This window comes from Hakea prostrata, chromosome 1 (assembly GCF_041222555.1).
Source record: "Hakea prostrata isolate BN-2017 chromosome 1, UWA_Hpros_2, whole genome shotgun sequence".
NCBI lineage: Eukaryota > Viridiplantae > Streptophyta > Magnoliopsida > Proteales > Proteaceae > Hakea > Hakea prostrata.
In genome coordinates this window covers 4,251,365-4,272,113 of record NC_142600.1, presented here as the reverse complement: position 1 = coordinate 4,272,113, position 20,749 = coordinate 4,251,365, and the positions used below count along the sequence as shown (strand labels likewise).

The window sequence follows — 20,749 nt, the reverse complement described above, 5'->3', positions numbered from 1 at the left end:
GAGGACATTATCACAATGGAGCAGACGAATCCCATGACAGTTCTTGATGCATTCGTTGTCACAAATTCTATCAACCATAGAAACACTAAATCCCAAATATGGCACTTCAATCAACATTGTCATTTTGCGCTTTATATTGGTGGTGATTGCCGGCAGGGAGCTTGCCAGTGGCAGGAGAGTTTCCAGTTCGGGTTTTATGGGTTTCACTTGGATAAATAGATATTTATCTTATCCCTTGATTCAATATTATCCACTAGGCACTAGGGCATTCACTAAGAGATATCTCTCCTGGAGAGGGGTTGAACCTTAATTTTCATTTTGCCTTCTCTGTGAATAATTTGAACGAAAATAATAAAGTATGAGGAGACAATAAAAGATATCAATCACAAACAAATTTCAATTTAGAAATGGAGATAAAAATATAACCACCTTTAGTTCCAACAATAAATAAAGCTATCAAAGGAGAAAGTTTCAGGTACAATATAATTTCTAATTCATTAGTACTGCATACTCTTTTGTCTAATGGCATAGTTGAAGGAAAGAAAAAAAGAAAATCAATTTCACCACCCGTCTGACCAAGAACACATAATTATCGCAATAATTTGTTCTGGACTTAGTCTAGTCATGGTTCAACAATTAACAAAGCTAGCAAATGATTTATTAGGCCCAAGAAATGGATAATGGTGCTTCTCACTGAAATCTTCAAACAAATGACACTCGCCACAGCCTCTAGAAATCTAGAATTCTGGCCAGGTACAGTGTTTCATTTTTTTGGGATCAAATACTAGTTTCAATTACCACAAGAGAACTAGTCTAAATGAACATGTAAGAAACAAAGGAATGCCAAGAAGCGGAATCTACCACTAAGTCAGCTTGTTGGTGCTGCATAAAATCAATTTTCTCACTTGTCAGTTCTCAAATAGTACTCACGGAAAGAGGGGAAAACACATAACATCTCAGACAGTAGCCGCTAAATTTGCATTTGTAAAATAAAACTCAAGGGAAAATAGAAGAATCCTACACTTTATTCACTACTACCGGTAGCCATCAAGAACTCTCCCTCACATACAACCTCCCCACCAACGTAAGCCTTCCCTTCCATTTTGGCTATTCCAAAGCGCTTCTGCAGCTTAACAAGATTCATTCGCATGACCAAGGTGTCACCGGCAATCACTGGCTTTCGGAACCTTACTTTGTCAATTCCAGCAAAGAAGAAATTTTCACGAGAGCCACCAACGTCAGGTTGCAGCATCACCAATCCTCCAACCTGGGCCATAGCCTGGATTGACAAACACATCAATAACTGCTTTCTAGGAGGTACAAATTACAAATGAAAGTCACAAAAGTTCATGAATGCACATTTTCTGTTGGGTGCAAGAGTAAGAAAAGATTGAGCACGAGATGCAATGTAATAAGCACTAAAGAGGATGAGATACATCGTTCAGTAGGAATCAGAAGAAGCTGAACATTTTGGGAGCAAAAGAGCTGCGAATATTTTGATATCTACACTTAAACTTCACTACCTTCCTACATTATCCTCTAGCTTAAAAATTCCAAACCCATGGAGATTGTTCTGGAAGACCTTATAAGGTTTTCCACAGGAAAAATCATACCAGCAAAATGACTTGTTTTGGTCCTTCTGATTTTGTTACATCATAGTGCAATCTAAAGAGGGAGATCCACGCCTCATCAGATGGGAAGACTTCTAGCTGTTCAAAAACTGGTGTGGTACAGCATTATAGGCACCACCAGAGCCAACATCTTAATACTAACCCACTGGTTCAAGATAAACATGCAAAGGGAGAAGCCAGGCTACTAGTCACTTGATGGTAACAAAGAGCTCAAATTCCCAAAGAGATTATTTAGATGATGCTAATCTGTCTAAACTGCTGAGGACATTCTGGGAATTTAGGTACTCATCATTCAAAAGTTATTTCAGATTTTATCTGAAAATTAAAATGAAGCATATGACTAAGAGTGAGGAAGTTTTCAATGAAAAACCTCAAGAAGATGCTTCTCCCAAGACAGAATGCTTCCTAAACGAAATCAAACTTCAGAATCTTACTAGACCAGGAACTCAATGCCTAAATAAGATATCTACAGCATGCTCCTTCCAAATGAGTAAAAGATTCAACAAACCAACTGACAGAGTCAGTAAACACAGAATTTATTTTTCAATTTACAACAGTCTTTATATTACTATACATTAATGTATACACAAAGATCATTACAGTTGATGTATAGGTTCCTCATTTTCAAATTTTGGATGCAAAAGTGGTGTGATTTTATGGGTAGTAACTACCACTGGCTCTTATTCCTAAACAATTAATCAATTATCAAATTTTGATATAGATTATTCAATTACTGTTAGGATCATAAACTGCTACTATAATTACCTTAAAATATATTCTACTCACATTACATTCCACTGTATTTTACAACCATAACCTCATCACTTAAATGCTTATTTTCTTTTTTTACATTCTCAAAATGACAACTGAACAATATATTATCGGACAGTAAGGAATCTGCAAGCTTTATTTACTTCCATATAGCCAATATAATTAAAACTATTTTGGTAATGGATTGAAGAATCAATGGACTTCCAGCTCAAATTTGAAACTTGTATATGGATTTCAAAACAATTCTGCCATACCCACATGCTAGGTCAATGTTCTCTGTTTTTAACACCCATTGTGTCTAAAACAAAATTTTAAACTAAAGCATGAGATAGAACCTTCTCACAAAACTGCATTACTCCCAATTGAATTCAAAAGCTAAAACCAGCAACACAAATAAAACTATGAATAGAAGAACTGACAAGTAGATACCTATTGAAAAGAAGCTCACCCAACATCTGAAGCAGCAACAACATGACAGCATTCCCAATAGGACATACAACTCAAGACTGGTGGGCAATGGCCAGTGGCAATATGATAGGACCAATATTATTTCATATGCTGATAATGTCCCAGTTATCCATGGAACAGATTTCTCTGATTACAATTTCTTTTTTCTTCTCTAAATGTGTTTGGGATTCAGTATTCTAATTTTGATCTATTGATTTAAATATCTCACTCAAGCGGTCTTCCATCCACTTTGGATGAAAAGGTTGTGGTTTATGGATTTTGATCTCTCATGCAATAGCTTAGGTCCATCAGGAAAAAGATATATGACATTGTTCAAAGATACAAAGGTTGGTGAGACCAAGATATAACCAGACATTGGTTTACCGCTCATGATCAGGTTTCATGCTCAGAAGAAATGCATTATGGCTGACAGAGCTTCTTCGGAAATTTTTGACTTAGGATCACAGCTTGTGGGAATCAAATCAAAGCCCTATCTTTTTGGCGATCTTCTTAAGCTTTGGAAACAAGTCTACAGGGCACACTATAGACAAATAACTCACTATGAAGGAGGAGAACAACATACAGTTTCAGAATATTTATAGTTGGAGACAGCTTTCCTTTCAATTCTCTAGTTGCCAATCAGAAAGGGGAAAAACATTCATTCTAGCTTCTCCTTGAATGGTCTGAAGTTTTTTCTACTGCCACATAGAGACTGTCCAAAATGGTGAGAGAGATGACAAGAAATTATGGTTTTCAATACGGTGTAATAGCATAACTGACACCATTAGTTGGGATATGGCTCAGGTGAGTTGCATGGCGACCTTCATATAACTAACTTCTATCAAGAAATCCACTCTATTGTCCATAGTAATACTCTATCCAATAAATATGATAATGGTGCAAACAATCTCCTAAAACTCCAACCGAATCCTAGTCAAATCAAATTGGTGATGACATTTCAGTAGATCAGTGGAAAGTTAGACCTTAACATCAATCCAATCATATTCCCCAAATGCTTATATATCCAACATCCATGGCATGACAAGGTTTAAGACAATAAATGTCCAACAAGATAACTCGAAACGCACATCTACCATTGTCAAATGTAATAAAACTTCAAAAAGGCACTGTACATTCGTTAGTTAAAAGCTTAGATTTCATAACCATACTCATGGCTAGATACAACTATCTGTATACAGACCAACGCCATGTTAAATCTTAACCCTGAAGGTAAAATTAAAAAAGAAATGCAAGTAAAGGTTTCGAATTAGAGGAGGCAAACACAAAAAGATGCAGGAACGAGAAATACCTCAATCATGAGAACACCGGGCATAATGGGTCTCTCAGGGAAATGTCCGGGGAAAAAGTTATCATTGATAGTTACATTCTTTATGGCGACAGCTGAGACCCCAGGATTGTATTCGATCACTCTATCTACCAGAAGAAATGGAAATCTGAAAGACAACCCCAAGATGTGAAGTAATTAATCTAAATGTAGAGAAGATTTTAGAAGAGAGATTTTGCTTTTCAATATCAAAACACCAACACAAATAAGAAAGCCGTGAAATCACAGGAAAGTTAGCTGACCTGTGCGGCAAAATCTCGCGAATCTGGTTAATATCCATAACGGTTGGGAATGCAGGATATCCTGCCAAAAAGCTCACGAATTCAAGTACGCCAACAGTGGAATTGTATAAGCAAGAAGAGGCAAAAATAGAAAATGAATGACGATGAGAATTTAGCTTAGGTTAGGAACAGAACATACTCTTTTCGATGGGTATTTCCTTGTCTGCATCCTCTGCGCCGTTTGCGGAGCAGCGAGTGATGAAGTTACTCCTGTGTTTGGATGCAACGGAGGAGGCAACACGAGATCTAGAGTTAGCAACAGAGATTCGAGGCAAGAAGTTGGTTCTTTGAGAGAAAGCAGGTGGATGAGCTAAGAAGCCATGGTCGAGAGATTTCCGATTAAGAATCGAATTTGAAGATGATAGGGAACTGGAGAAGGCAGTAGCTTCCATGGCAGACGAAGAAACGGAGACACAGATTCGACGACGTTGGATCAGAAGAAGAAGGCAGTTAGGGAAGTGAAAGAGAGATTTAGATTTAGAGTGTTATTAACAGTAGAGTAAGAGTAGTTGGGCGAACAGAACGAGGCAGGAGATTTTTAGGTTGGAAGTTAGAAAACTCGCAAAATCGAAGCGGACATCCCAAAGCGTCTCTTTCTCTTAGCACATCGGAGACTTTTCAAGTCTTAAAAGTTAAAACCACACGCGCAGCCATGACTCATGAGGCGAGCTTGTTTCGGTTTTTCTTAATCCCAAGTTCCCAACTACAACAGTCGAACTTGAACTCTCCTCGCAAGTCTCTGAAGAGGTTTAGCCGTTTGGTTTGGCGGCACTTCACCTTCAACTCTGCTGTTTGCTTCCGTTGGTTTCGACTTTCGAGTCCGAACCTGTTAAAACCTTTTATTGAACTATGAACCCCAAGGCCCAAGCCCGTGCGGCGTGGGCTCAACTCAAGTAGTGGACTGGACATGGATATGGAGGGTTTATCTATCGATGGATGGACACAATCGTAAAACTCAAACTAGAAGCCCAAGAAGCTCCAAATCTCATTTTTTTTTTTTTTTTTTGATCTCGTAGATAATATAGGCAGTAATCCCTGACCTCTTAAGAAAGAGGTCTTTTTTTTTTTTTTTTTCCCTTTTTTTTGGCTGGTGTTGGGAGTGTGGAATCCGTGAATTCTTCAATAGAGATGTCAATCGTTACCTAGTGGATGATAAATACTTGTCTTTCTCAGCCTAGTTAATTATGCTTCTATTCGAAAGTAGGGCTCCAAATTGAATAGTAATTTTTTTTGGTAAAATAGTAAAGCTGGTTTGGAAAATATATATGGGTCTGTGGGTGAGGGAAAAAAAAAAGACCTCTTTAATACGAGGTCTTGCTTTTTTTCTTTGTTTTTTTCCCCTTTCTTTGGAATTGGTAGATATACTAAAGGGAGTGTGGAACCCGTGACTTCTTGAATAAGAGGTGTCAGTTGTTTCCTAGTGGATGATAAAATACTTGATCTTTCTCAGCCTAGATTAATTATGCTTCTATTCGAAAGTAAGGGCTCACAAGTTGAAAATAGTAACTTTTTTTTGCGTAAAAAATAGTAATAGAATTTGAATCCTCTAATACACCAGGCTTTCATCAACGTGTGGGTTGCATTTATGCAAAATGTGTTTGAGCTTGAAGTCGATCTAATAATGCCTGCACTTCAACCAGGATCTTATTTTCTTGCAGTAAGTTAAAACCCCATTTTGATTTTGATGAGGATCTAATTTGAGATACTCCAGTCTTGTGTTAATCTAGAGTTGTGCATATTTGGATTTTTCTGCAATAGTTGATGGCAGATGCATTTGGGGGGGGGGGGGGGGGGGGGGGGGGGGGGGGGGGGGGGGGGGGGGGGGGAGGGGGTAGGGGCGGGGGGGGGGGGGGGGTGGGGGGGGGGGGTTTTTGGGCCGGGGGGGGGGGGGTTGTCCCCCCCCCCCGGGGTGGGTGTTTTGGGGGGGGGGGGGGGGGGGGGGGGGGGGGGGGGGGGGGGGTTTTTTGGTTTTTTTTTTTGGCTTCTCCCGCAGACAAGGGTGGGTTCATTCTCTTTTTTTTTTTTTTTTTTAATTTTGGGGGGGGGGCCCCAGGGGCCCCGGCCCCCCCCCCCCCCCCCCCCCCCCAAAAAAAACCCGGCCGGGGGTCTTCTCTCAAATTTTACTAGGGTTCCAAAAAGTTTCAGCTGCTTGTTACATTTAGTTCATGAAGAGAGGCTCTCTCAAACATGAAGAAGAGCTTAAATGACCTAGAAAAACAAAAACAAAATTTGAAGGAAGAAGAACAAGAATTAGATAAAAGAGCTAGGGAGAAAACTAGAGCTTGATGTAGCCATTCTGAATCATCCACTCCATGCTCCAGTGGTTGTTGACGTTCTTTAATGTCCAATAGGCCCATCCAAATGTGGCACGCCCATACACCTCTAATTGGGCTTTTGCATAGTTTTGATAATCCTCTTTCGATGCTCCACTCACTGCAAATTCTGCTACCCATTCCCCTGTATACATAGATTAATTGTTCCAGTGAATCCTAAAATATCCACGCTCTTACCTTAGAAACTTTTTTTTTGCAGAGCACCAAATAACTTTTCTATGAAACCGAAATTGCTTTCTTAGTTTGTGAAGATAGAGAATTTACCAACAAATGTGAGAGGTCCATTTGAAGTGGTGATGTTGTTGAGTTGGGCTGATCTGTTGTTATAGATATAGTCTATATTCTGTTGCACAGTCATGTTATTGAACATATCGGAGTAGAGGTTATAATAATGAACATCAATGACAGAACGGTCAAGGCCACTGGCTACGGGGAAGAACTCCTTTGCATCAGAAGATCCAATGCGGTTGGACAACACCACATAGGCCTTCGATGAGTACTTCCTTACGGCATTGTATCCTGCTTTGTAATACTTATTCAGGCTCTCTAGAGTAGCACCTGGTGCAAGAGGTTCATTGATAAGCTCTACCGCATACAGGCTTGGGTTCTTTGCATACCTACATACACATGGTGAAATATCTATCTTCAATCACTATTTGAAACTTGAATAAGATTTTATCAAAGATTTGTTTAGTTGGCAATGACTAACACTTCATAGTGAATATGTTCGGGATTTGACTCTCTTTGGTGGTATATGGAATAGTCCGACATCCCCAAATATTGCCATAGCTATTAAAAGATATGACTCTATAACTTCCTCAAAAAATACCTAGCAGTGAGGAATTCTATTACTGAGACTGTTTGCTGTATGTTTTCATCTGTCTCTCCCCATTCTTGAGATCCATCTCTGGATGAACTGTGTTCATAACCATTTTGGGAGCCTGGTGCTGCATGCAGATCAATTATAACCTTCACACTGTGGTTCCTGCAGATTGACAATAACATGAATCAACGAGGAGTTTGATTTTGGTGATTTGAATTCTAAGTATAAGGCTTGGTTTGTTGGACACTAACCGTGCCCACAAGAAGGCATTGTCCAAGGCATTCAAGGAACCCCCAACATAGGGTTTAGGTGGGTTTGGATCGCTTGCTATCCACCAACCTACTGGAATTCTCACAGCATTTAACCCATTCTCTGATATGAACTTGAAATCTTCCTCCACTATGAAGGAGCTCCAATGCTCCTGAGATACATAAAAAGTTTGACTTTCTTCATACACAAGTTAAATAATCAATCAATTTGTTTTCAAAAACTACAGCCTCCAAAGGACCAATCACATGCTTATACAAGGATAAAATCCATCGTGTTCCCCTTTCAGATGGGAAGGGAAGTCCGTCAATTAATGTATGTGCCCAACATGACAGTCACTTAGGTGAGTCCAGAGATCCTCTACCGATCAGGGTAGATGTGTTTGTTCCAAATCCAGATCTCTCCATTCAGGCAGGTGTTCATCCATCTCCTTGTGGCTTACTCATGTGGGGCATATAGAGGGTGGTAGGGATGGGCAAACAACCTTCCTGGGTTGAAACTTGAAAGCATCTAAACTCCTGTGGTCCCCCACCTCTTCATCATCAGACGGTATGAGGAGGGTCCAATGAAATTTCTCCTTTGATTCATTTTGGTCAAAATGCAGAAGTGGGCTTTCCTCTTAATGAGGTTAGCCTACAAGTCAAAGGAATGCTCACTCTTACCTTTTTTACCACAAGTTGTGGTGGTGCCATATCGGAATAATAACAAATAAATAAACTTAAAAATAACAAATTTCCAGTGGGTGCCATCCAAATTTGTGGCGATAGAAGCGTGGGGATCACATTGAATTCATTTTGGAAGAAGCGTTACCTTCATGACTTGTGGCGCCTTGTCTGGGCCATAACCATTTGTGAGCTGAAACTCTCCCTGCATGCGCGATACAATATTCAACTCGAAAACCGATGGATCATCGTCACTCCATTCCCCATCTCCTTCCGAATCAGCTGTCACCAAAGTCTCAGTTTTAGCCTGTTTGTTTTCCAAATTTCTGAATTAGCATGAACCCATTTGAGAACAGAATTGTTAGAAAGGCAGCAGTTAAATTTTAATTGTAGTTTTATGGGTAATCATTTACCTGTAAGAAGAACCCATTTGAAGCTCTGATTCGAACTCGTTCTGAACTATTATCATTCTTCACAATCTCAAATGTTTCTGATAAACCAGAGCTGCTGTTTGAAACCGCTACTACGTTAATCCCCTTTCCTTCGTCATCCAGGCCCACAAACTGTTTGTTGAATACCCTAAACTGAAATGTCGTCTCATTGATCCTCCATAACTATCAAATCCACCAGGAAAGGAAGTTACCCAGATTCAGTAATCAACCAACATTCTTCATCTCCTTAGAGTATTGAATTCAATTTCATAAAAGATCTTACTTTGAAGGTTTCCCAACCTGAAGCACTAGATCGGTTCGCGACTATGATGGTACCTCCGCCGCTCTCTGCACAGAGATATTTCCCCAACTTAACAGACTTGAACTGGAGTTGGGTTCCGTCCTGTAACGATGAAAAAATAACAATTTACTTACACACAGAGAAGACACTCAATTGAAGAAAACAAGAAAACGTATCTATTCATTAAAGAAAGATAAGATATGAATTCAAATACCAAGAAGTCTTTGTTGGGAATTCCATCGAACAGAGATGGTTTTATCCATCCTTCAGCGACGAGCCAGCCACCAAGATTAACCGCTTTAAGTTTGTAAGATGGAGTTGCTCTCGAACCAAATGAGAGAGGCAACATGCAAGAAAGAAAAAGCAAGCCCAGTACCTGTCGTGTAAAACTTTTGATTTCCATTTTCATTTTGGGTTCTCTGCATCTCACCCTATTCAGCTGTCCTCAATTTATAACGAATGGCAAAAATAGTTCTTGCTTTTTTTTTCTTTTTTCTTTCTTCTTTTTATTTGGTAATCGATGATTAAAAAAAAAAATAGTTGACTAAATTCAGGGTCGAAGATTTATGATCCGAAAGCTACCTAAACGGATTGACATTCACAAAAATACAACTATTAAAATTTTTTTCTGAGATACTAGTGGAAGGCTTATAGTTCACCTACCAATTGAGGTTTTCTTCGTGTTGGCACTTCTGTTGAATCAATTTCACTTACAGCCGTTAATGGTGGTGTCGGCCATTCTTGTCATATATACCTGCAATGGCCAGTCAAACTTCTTTAAAGATATGGATTTTTATTTGTTATTTATCCATTAAAATCTTTGAAGAGATCAAATTTTCAACTTTAATATTTAAAGTGGAAATTTTGCTAATTAGGTAGAAAACTTCAATTTCTCATTTGGTCAAATTATTATTTTCAAACTAAGAGTTGGCTTCCGAACAGGAAGATCACTTCATCTAATTTCCATTTGAGAGAAAAGTCGCCCAAGATTTATTGAAAAAATGCTGATCCGAACAGGAAGATCACTTCATCTAATTTCCATTTGAGAGAAAAGTCGCCCAAGATTTATTAAAAAAATCAAAGGGAAAAAAAAAATCCTTCAAGCTTTATGCAATTAGACACCAAAATCCTGTATCTTGTATCTTGTATCTTCTCTTGAGATGGACTAAGCTGTCAAAAAGTAAGAGTTCAAAATAATTGGTCCATTTACTTCTAGAATTGTAATGTTAGTTTGTCTTTGCTCATCTTCAAGTCAAAGTATGAAACGTCCTTTTCAGCATACCTCCGTTGACAATAGTTATATAAAAGCTTTGCTCATTTTCAAGTCAAAATGAAACGTGCTTTTCAGGATACTCCGTTGACAATAGCTATATAGAACATATTAATGGATCCTAATGTAAATTTAACCCAACGAGTTTTATTGTCAAAGATGCAATAGAAAAAAAGTGATTAATTTTATTTTAAGTTAAACACAATTTTGAGAATGAAGATTAATGTAGGGTCTCTACATGGTAAGACCCTTCAAAAATTGGCATATGCTACTTTTATGTAGCGAGCACACGGTATTCTTTAGTAAAAGGTGAACGAATAGTTTGCTCTGTGCTCACCATGCAGCTGCATGCCATGATCTTCCTTGGGTGCCTTATTATACAACACCTCATTGCATCATACTTCTACACGGAGCCCCCTACGCATCATACTGCAATTTAATTGATCACCTTCCACAATCCAGATCCAAGATGAAACAGAAGAAAAGAGGGAAACAAATTTTCTGACACATATATATCGATTAGAGCTTGAGGTCATAACCTTGGAACTTCTCTGCTGTGATCTGGTCGATTCGTTGAATCATTTCAGGGGTCAAATGATTTTCCCAGTCCCCAACCTCACCTTTCCTAAAGAAAGCATCATGTGGAAGGATAGAAATCCCTGGAACCGTTCCAGTCTTGTTCACTGCAAGATTGCTCAGTTTCTCAAAGCTGCACAACCTCAAGATGTCGTCAAGCAACCCATCCTTTTCTTCTTCAGAAGTGAAAGGGCACCCCAGAAACTGAGCCATCCTTTTCAAGTGAAAGGCTGGGTCTGCTTTCAACTCTTCAAACTTGATGAACAACACTTGTTGAGGCCTTTCAAGGCTAGCTTTCCAGTACCCCAACACATGATCCCAGAAAGGCCCAAAAGGACTAACACCATTGCAAAACCTATCAAATAATTCCATGGCACTCAAAGGTGGGTTTGACTTCCCAGCTCTTAACTTGTTTATAAAATGCCACAAGGAAACAAACATATCTTTTGGGTTCCTGCAAAGATAAATTATGGGACAGCTTAAATCAATCATGCTTTGTGGCAAAGAAGTGTAAGGTATGTGAGTTGCCAAGAGCCTGGGAGAGGGCAGTAATTCAAGGTGAGGGATTCTGTTGTTGTAAAGCATTATCTCTAGAAATGGTAGCAAACCATGGGGGTTCTCGGAGACCAAGGGATGGTTGTCTGCAATGGGGTACCTACCACGGTTAGCAGTGGCGAAGAGAAGAGCTTTGATCCATGTAGCACCTGATTTGGGGTTGGTTGCAAGGATTATGTCACCAGAACGAGCTTTGAAATGGTCTTGGATTGCAAGTATTCCTTGGCAAACTACATCTGTATACCAGAAGCCTTGATATTTGCAGATATGATTCTCATATCCCCAGCCTTCCTCTGTTTGAAAGTTTGAAACGATGTTTCTGTACCTCTCGAATAGACGCTCATCTTGTTCCTCCTCTTCTTTGGTTTTGTTCTCAAAACAAATTCTAACAGAAGAATAATATTTCATTGTTGACAGAAAAAATTTTCAATTATACAAAGTTGTGCCCACCTGGTCGATGTAATCGATTTAGGCACATTAATACTCAAGCTTGGTTTGGGGAGTATTTAAAGGTGCGTATGGGATAGGAACTGGGTACTCCTGCAAGCATTTTTCACCCGATTAGCTTGATGCCTGAGATGTTCAAACACAGTTGAATCTCCTTGCAGCTGGCCTGGCCTGCATTCACCTTAAATTGAAGCATGAAGCATGAAGCATGAGATGTGCTAGACCAGGGAAGAAAAAGAAGAAGAAGAGCATGAGATGTACAGTTTTCAAATAGGGACTAGCTGCTGCCCCTGATATAGGATTATCAGAAATTTTCCCTCCCTCAGGCTCGCATTCAAAATTGAAGCATGAGTTGAGCTCGAAGGTTCGAATTACATTTCATGCATTTCAGTAGACTAATGTTTCATCCACCATCTTGTAAGGCACGAAGCGACACTGTCAGGAATGAAGTCCTCTCATCAAATGAAGCCGAACAAATTAATTAAGATAGTATTTAAAAGGATTTATTTGATAAAATGTTCTGAAACAAAAATTACATTATTAAATTTTAAATTTTAAAAAGAATTACTTAATTAGCATGCCAAGGAGTATTCTTGTCATTCAACAAAATTTTTGGTCAAAACTTTAAGACTGTACCTCCTAGTCTTCCTTTAGTTATCATTGCCCATGTTTTAAATTTTTTAAAAAAATTTCAGTAACCCTTAAAATATATAGCAAAAATCATAGATAATCTCAAAAATATATTAAGTTGGCAAAGACATCCTAAAATGTCTGAAGGATTTTGTTTTCAATTATAACTTGATACATTTCTGTAGGTATTTGTGGTTTTTACTATATATTTTGGTAACCTTAAATTTTCCTCGGTAAATTTTTTTTTTTTGGGGGACATGCTTTTTAGGAGTTTTGTACATGGAATACTAGGGATTTACTCCTAAGAATAGGTTTCGCTAATTTTGATAATTTAATTTATAATTGTCACATGTTTAAATCCTAGAAGGGAATTAAAATCACTTTCTGGCATTCTTACTAATCACTAAAAATCACAATTAAAACCATTTTGGGAGAAATTTTAGAAGTAGTTATGCTTTGAATGAAATAATTATTGTTTGGCTTTTTTTTCGGGGTTTTTTCACTTTCAGATCCTGGTTGATCTCAAGTTTAGTTCTTAATTATCAAAATTTCATTGAATAATAAAGTTTCAATTGTCACAATTCCATAGTCTATTTTGACAAAAGTTGCTAAGCATTTTTCACTTGATAGAAATTGGATTCGTACCCAAAAAAACGAAAAAGACAAAATAGAGAAAGAGAAGTAAAAGAAAATGCACTAAGAAAAAAAGAAGAAGAATAAAGGAATTAGAGTGACTACACTACTTATGCCTCCAAAAATTAAAAACACCATATATGGACTCCTAAAAGTTTTTTTTTTCTTTTTTACTTTTTAGCTACAATAATAGGGTCGACGACCCAAGGAAAAAACTACAAAGATACCAGCTACAATCAGCTTTCCTATCAATCTTGAGGACTTCTTGCAACTCCGGAGATAGAACATTCAAGAATGCTTGGAATCAATGGTAAGCTTTGACATCCAATCAGAAATTTTATTTGCATCACGTCCGAGATCCATTAGACAAATGCACTTTGCACCCTCAAATATAATAGTAATCTCTTCCACCATAGGCAAATATCCCTATCCACACATCCCGGCACCAACAGCTAGCTCCAAGGATCTTTGGGAATCAGTCTCCAGTTGCATAGAAAAATGTTATCGAATGTCCTAAATGAGGACGACCTCATTTTTTCGAACATCTCCATCATGGAATTACGCTTATTTGCAAATATGTTGGTTGAAAAATTGATATCGAATGGATTCGTCTAAATTAAATAAATAAACTTATAAATAATTGTTATGTTTTCTATTTTAAAATTTTAAGTTGAATTAGAGATGACTTGATTTGAATTTTAACCATAGATTATAAATTACTTGAAAATAGATTATTAAATTATCCCCATTATTTACTTCCATCTAGTTTTCAAAGGTTTGTGTGAGTGGTAAAGTGACTTATTAAAAGAGTGAGGGAGGAATTTTCCAGTTTCCCTTTCTCGTACTGAAGTAAAGCTCTACCAAGGCCTCATCCCTAACCAAATTTTATGTAGGGAGGGTGATCTTTATTTCTATGACACAACCTAATTGCAATTTTGTGATCACAACTCTTTTTTACTACCTAACAACTCAGCCCTGATTACTTTAAAGTGACCTTGTGATTATATAGGCTTAGTACTACATTAAACTGCTACTTTTAAATGATGTGGGACATAAAAGAAAGAGAAAACCACACAACACGATTTCATAACTTATAAAGCTTCAGGTGTTGATCACATGAAAGCTAGCCTTTCGTAATTTAGACAAGTCCATGGTCATTATATACGAAACAAAAGATATGAATGAAGTAAATAGGAAAAACTACATAAATCCTCCTCGTTCCAAGTTAACATTTCTTGGAGAAAAGCACTTCGTTTACCAAGTTGTCAAAATGAACTAGTGACGACCCTCCAGGAGCAACTGCCTCCTTTGCCCTCTTCTTCCACTCCATGGCCTTTGCCCTCCTTTCTTTTCCCTTTTCTCCCACCAACATCTCCCGCACAAGCATCTCAATTTCTTCCCTCTTCACATCATTGTTCATCTCCTCGCCTATCCCCCAATCATTACATGAATATCGGCAGTTCGTGTGTTGCTCGGCGAAGAATGGCCAACACAACACTGGTACTCCACTACAAATGCTCTCTAGTGTAGAGTTCCAACCACCATGAGTCAAGAAACCACCTATAGCTGGGTGGTTTAGCACTTCCTCTTGTGGACACCAACTCACCACAAGGCCTCTCTCTTTGGTCTGATTCAAAAACTCATTTGGCAAGATTGTCGGGCCTCCTGCCACTAGATCAGACCTTATGATCCACAAAAAAATCTGGTCGCTATTAGCTAGTCCCCATGCAAACTCCACCAATTGTTGAGCCGTCACCACCGTGATGCTACCGAGGTTTACGTAAACAACAGATCTAGGTTCCTTGGTATCAAGCCAATCAAGACACTTCAATTCCTCGCTCCACATATTGGCCTTGATTGATTCTAAGCCATCCTCTTGTTGAATTTGGTTGAGCAGCAAGTGAAGAGGACCAATTCCATAAACAGTAGGTAACAACATCGTAGAGAGTGCATTCAAAGTGTCCTTCTCCAAGCCATCAAAGGTGTTTAAAATCACCGCGGTAGCCTTTTGAACTCTCCCAACTTCTCCCTTGATGAAGTGGACCATGATATCCTCTGGATCCGTGGTTCGAACAAAACTAGGAATATCTCTGAAACGGATTTCTTTCATTCCAGGGATCCAATCAATGGGGTTGTCCAGGTATCCATTTGTCAAGCAACTTGCATCTGTTACATTACAAAAGCAATCAATGAATTATTTGATAGGACCTAGATAGACATGATAGAAAACTACAAAGACTACCTTTGAGAGGTGTAAGGCCTCTTTCCATGAGATGTGGAAAGTGCATATAGGCCAATAAGCCACAGGCACTTGTAGTCCAGAATAACACTTTAGGGATTCCAATTTCTTCTGCAGCTTGAAGAGTGAAGGTCATGATACCATCAGAAACTACACAAGTCGGTGGAGGAATTTCAGGTGTGTTGTTGAGTTTGGAGAGCAGGTTGCGAAAAGGGACAAAGCAGGACTTTTGAGTAGAGTCACAGAGGGAAGGGATGTTTTGAGTGGCATCCATATCCAAAGGTGGGAGACCATCTGGGATTGTGTGGAATCGGAAGTTTGGTAAGCCCTTGAGAGAGTTGGGACCCCTAGACTTGAGTACGCGTTTGTAATTGAATTCTGTGTGGACAAAACTAATGTGGAAGCCTCTATAATAAAGAAGCTTTGCCACTTTCAACATAGGGTTTATGTGGCCCTGGGCTGGGAATGGGATGCAAACTGCATGAGCCTTCTTTGTTTCCTCCATTGCTAGAGAACTCTATCTATCTCTCCCAATCCCCTTTGCTCTACGGATCTCCAATGATCTAATGCAATGTAGGCAAGAAGAGTTGTTTCAACTCTTATTGCACTTCACTGATATTATATATTCCAAATGATTACTTGGTTAGTTCTCTAGCACATCCATGGCCCAACGGTTGGGTGAGAGACCTAATGTATGTCACCCCTTCTCAATTATAGTTTTAATCATTTCATTTCCGGCTCACATGATTTTAGTGCATCCATATATATATATATATATATATATATATATATATATATATATATATATATATATATATATATATATATATATAATATATAAATAAATTCTGGTAATAATTAGTTGGATATGAATAATACTTTATGGGCAAAATATCCACAATGTAAGCTTTTTCAAATTTGAATGTTTCTATCCTCCCAAGACTTAGATGATCATGGCACCACTACGTTTTTTTTTTAAATTATTGTGTATATGCTACAAAAATTTTTCAAGTAGAGGGTGATCCAGAGATTATTTGACAGAAGAAACAAAACGAAAATTTAGGTGGCATTTATAATTTTTCTGGTAAGGGACCAAATTACTCACTTAATTATTGAGGTTTGGTCGTCTTAGCGTACATGGTAGGCCCACAGCTGGTTGGGCTCGTTAGTGGTTCACGTTGCTGGACACAAAGGGTCCAATTCTTCCACACAAACAGTTTAAGGCCCAGAGATGCTCAAAAAAAGTGAGAACCGTCTTACCTTCTTTGGTTGAAAAAAAACAAAAAAAAAGAAGAAGAAATTCTTAACTATAAATCTATAATAATTATCTCATTTATGGCATTACTTAATTTTTGACTAGTGGACTAGTGTAAGTATTTTGCTTCAGTTCTAAGCATTTACTGTCATGATTATTCAACTGACCATTGGATTGGAATTTGGTGGAGATCTCAATTTCAACCATTAATTTCAACGGGTGAAATCGACATTTTGATCTAAATCTTGAGCCGACAACCCACGATTTCTCTGAAGGTGTCCTGGACATTAACACAAGGAAGGTCCCCAGTGTTAGGGAGTGCATATGACATGTCACATGTGACGTAGTCGAACTTAGGCCGGTTAAGTTTGTCCTCAGTCGTAGGCATTGTAACGGGATAATCACATGAGAAAGCTGGGTGTGCAATTAATGACCGTCAACCGATTACTGGCATTCTAAATTCTAAGTAGTCTCACATCTCAATTCTCAAATCCCCAATTATTTAATTAAATTAAAGAAAGGAGCGACGAGACTCCGCCGCAGCCGGATACGATTGTCTTTAGATCTGGCCACCGACGAAAGTGACAGCCTGGGGCACTGCACGCCTTACTATAAACATTGTAACTTTTAAGTTTGTAACCCAGCCCAGCCCAACCAACTCAACCCGACCCAATCCACTTGAAAGTTAAGAGTGAATCATCACTCAGGATTTTGCTTTATTTCATTTTTCTCTGTCATCTAGAAGAAGCAAATCTTCTCCTCTAACATCTCGTCCCTCAGACGCTGTGACAAATCACAACTCGGAAGACTGCAGCAGCCATGGCAAGGATGTTGATGCTAATGTGGTTTGCTCTATGTGTCCTTCCAGCCATTGTGAGCGCCTCCCACGCTGTCAGAAAACCCTTCATCGTTCTGGGCAAAGTCTATTGTGATACCTGCCGCTGTGGTTTTGAAACCCCAGTTACCACTTACATCCCTGGTAAGTGGTAACTAACTCTCTCACTCTCTCTGTCTTTTCCTCTACTAATAATACCCGTCGTCGAGTTAGGGTTTCCAAAATGCATTTTGTTAGCTGTCTTTAGGGCTCAGATCTGAGAGTTATCGAGTTACCATTTTCATTCATAGATCTGGGCTCGTTTCCTTTTTTTTATTGTTTAGAGGGTTTTACTTCTTGGATAGGTTGGGTTGCTTGGTTAAGTAATTTGTTTTTTGTGAACATTAATTATTGGCAGGTGCAAAGGTTAGGGTTCAGTGCAAGGACAGAAACTCGCTCCAGGTGGTCTACAGCGTCGACGGCGTGACAGATTCAACTGGGACATACAAGATCACAGTTCCAGAGGACCGCGAGGATGAGATGTGCGAGTCAGTGATCATCAGCAGCCCACAGAGCGACTGCAAGGCCAAGAGCCCTGGGCGTGACGGGGCTGCTGTCATCCTTACCAACAACAATGGCGTCATCTCTAACATCCGTCACGCTAATGCCATGGGATTCGTGAAGGATACCCCTCTCTCTGGCTGCACCCAACTCCTCCAGCTATACCAGGCGTCCGAATAGGTTACTTTACCTTTCCTTGCCACCCAATTAAAAATTTTCTGTTGCTGTTGCTGTTGCTGATGCTGTTGCTCTCTCTCTTTAGTTTCTGTCACCCAGTTTGTTGTGGCTTCTTACAAACTACTTCACTGTGGCTTCTTTTTTTGTTTTTGTTTTTTTTTCTTTTTCTTTTTTGTGGTAAACTACTTAACTGTGGCTTTCTTATGATATGAACAACGACACTACTGATGGTTAATGGCAAATCGCAAATCGCAATTGACGGCAATAAGTAGCGTGATAAACTTGTTTGAAATTTGAGAACCACCTTTCCGCTATTTCTGTTGTTCTATCAATGTGATGAGGAATGCAAAGACCCAAATTGATCGATTCACGTTGTAGTTTTTTATAGATCTGATGAGCACCTGGGTCATCATTAATTTCTTGCTACTTTTATTTGAATCTCTTGCCTTGCGGTCCTTGTTGGGTGGGCCACAAGCATGGACCCACCAGGCATGGGTATGGGATTATGAGGTGTTACCGGAAGGAACTGCCCGATTAGATCATGTTTCAGTTTGGGCCTCCTGAACTTTAAGTGAGGCCCACTAAATTAGTAGCTCATTAGGCCTTATTCACTTTGGGCCTGTTTTTAGACTAACAAAGCCCGCATATTTAAGACGATGGCCATTAAAAAACTTAGTGGATAATTGAAATCTGTGCTAAAAACACCTCTGCTTGCATATGTCTCTCGCTGAGATGAAAAACTTGATTTTAAATTAAGGAATACTTTAATAGCTGCCGGGCTTTGCTGAATAGCAAAGACTCATACTTCTTGATGAAGAGATTATGGGTTCGACTCTTGATGACATATGTAATATTCTCATCCCCTATGAGTTGCCTATCGGTTAAGAGATTTCGGATTCGTCCAAAAAAAACAAGAATTTTCATTGTTTTCCTTTTGGAAATGCGTTTGAGTTGAATGTGTTTTTGTTTTTTTTGGGTAAAAAGTTGAATATGCTTTTGACTGTTGTTCCAAAATTGAATACGCAACATAGAGATGATGGGGGCTTGGGAGAAAAGAACGGCTACAAGCCTTGAACCGGGTCCCCATCAACTTGAAAGTTGGAGAAAATTCACAAGTTGAATTTTTTCCCACAGTTCATGAATGGACTACAAAATCGATTCCTCATGGTTGATGACTTAGTGGAAGTCATGAAGAATTCGAACCAAAAGGAAAAGGTTCCTGAGAATATTACTCTCCGATGCCTTCGAGTGACAATATGGTTTAGAGACTTTGGAAAAAAATTAGGAATTCCACATTGTTCCAACACAGGGTTTTTAAATGGATTATTATATCCAAGATCCATTGCCGAAGTCTCCACTTCGCAACATCAAGCTAAATTCTGTGAAGAGTTCCTTATTGGATTATTATATTGATTAAAGTCTCTTCTTTAATATGCTTAACATACACATCCCGTGATATTGTGTTGCTCGAGTGGTTTGATAGTGATACGGGAAAAAATATCGTTGAACTGGGTCCGTCCTTGGTTCAACCCTCAACCCCGGTCGGGAGCGAACCGACCGATTTAGGTTCGAGCGAACCGGGTTTGAAGATGGCGTGTTAAGGAAGAAACCTTACACGATCAGTAGGAAAACACGAGTCCGAGATTCTCGGGTTATTCAACCCGTCAAAGAAATGGTTATCAATAATCACGGAGCGGACGATTGTGGCAACTTTGATAACTACCACGCCCTAGTGTCAAGATCGTGCAAGTAAGGGAAGTTGTCCATTACCTCCACTAATAGGTCTAACCGTCAAGATCTGACGATCACCAGAAGCAGGCACGTACGAGTTCAACGAACAAGATTAAGAGGTAAACTCTATATAAGACAGAACCTACGAATGAAGAAGGGATCTGAAGCGTATTCCCAGTTATCGTATTCATACTTTAGCTCTGCAACTAGTCAGAGCCTTTGTGATTGATTCATTAACTGACTTAGCCATCGGAGAAGGACTCCCGACCCCCACAGTCGGGCCACATTTGACGATTGTTTTGCAGGTTATTCTCAAGTGATTTAAGGGCTGAGCAAAATTTGGACGCATCAGATAGTTTATAACTACCCGCCTATAATCTCAACATCAATATTGGAGAGATATTCCAATCTAAGGAATGAATCATCGACATCAAAGAAGACGATGAAACTACATACACATATGAGCGTGAAGGATAGGCGAAATCGAGACGAGATCTGTAAAAATCGAATAAATCTCAAGAAGTGTCTTCAAATAATTCCCAAAAGTGTAGTTGAAAAAAATGTGGGTT

At 39.0% G+C, this 20,749-nt stretch overlaps 3 protein-coding genes, 1 non-coding gene and 2 pseudogenes across 4 annotated transcripts; 1 reads left to right on the top strand and 5 right to left on the bottom strand.

Moving 5' to 3' along the window:
- Positions 1-408: 408 nt before the first annotated feature.
- Positions 409-5,247, bottom strand: LOC149026805 (uncharacterized). The gene is made up of 4 exons (XM_089156375.1): positions 4,615-5,247; positions 4,437-4,497; positions 4,159-4,303; positions 409-1,279 (listed from the first exon to the last, which is right to left on the bottom strand). Exons 1-4 carry the CDS (start codon positions 4,865-4,867, stop codon positions 1,025-1,027), a joined length of 714 nt encoding a protein of 237 aa, XP_089012501.1. The 5' UTR covers positions 4,868-5,247; the 3' UTR covers positions 409-1,024.
- A 1,399-nt stretch (positions 5,248-6,646) lies between these two features.
- On the bottom strand, positions 6,647-9,762 carry LOC149026804 (putative glucan 1,3-beta-glucosidase A). The gene is made up of 8 exons (XM_089145838.1): positions 9,507-9,762; positions 9,275-9,394; positions 8,974-9,174; positions 8,709-8,867; positions 7,883-8,052; positions 7,638-7,793; positions 7,073-7,425; positions 6,647-6,932 (listed from the first exon to the last, which is right to left on the bottom strand). The coding sequence occupies exons 1-8, from the start codon at positions 9,699-9,701 to the stop codon at positions 6,751-6,753; spliced, it is 1,536 nt and encodes a 511-aa protein (XP_089001964.1). The 5' UTR covers positions 9,702-9,762; the 3' UTR covers positions 6,647-6,750.
- A 1,028-nt stretch (positions 9,763-10,790) lies between these two features.
- On the bottom strand, positions 10,791-10,908 carry LOC149026803 (U5 spliceosomal RNA). Its single transcript, XR_016171378.1, has one exon. It is a non-coding gene; the product is annotated as a U5 spliceosomal RNA (small nuclear RNA).
- Positions 10,909-11,081: 173 nt separating this feature from the next.
- Positions 11,082-12,101, bottom strand: LOC149026802 (cytosolic sulfotransferase 12 pseudogene; annotated as a pseudogene).
- Positions 12,102-14,628: 2,527 nt separating this feature from the next.
- On the bottom strand, positions 14,629-16,153 carry LOC149026801 (7-deoxyloganetin glucosyltransferase pseudogene; annotated as a pseudogene).
- Positions 16,154-17,536: 1,383 nt separating this feature from the next.
- LOC149026800 (protein DOWNSTREAM OF FLC-like) lies at positions 17,537-18,863 on the top strand. Its single transcript, XM_089156364.1, has 2 exons — positions 17,537-17,876; positions 18,130-18,863. Exons 1-2 carry the CDS (start codon positions 17,717-17,719, stop codon positions 18,450-18,452), a joined length of 483 nt encoding a protein of 160 aa, XP_089012490.1. The 5' UTR covers positions 17,537-17,716; the 3' UTR covers positions 18,453-18,863.
- Positions 18,864-20,749: the final 1,886 nt, after the last annotated feature.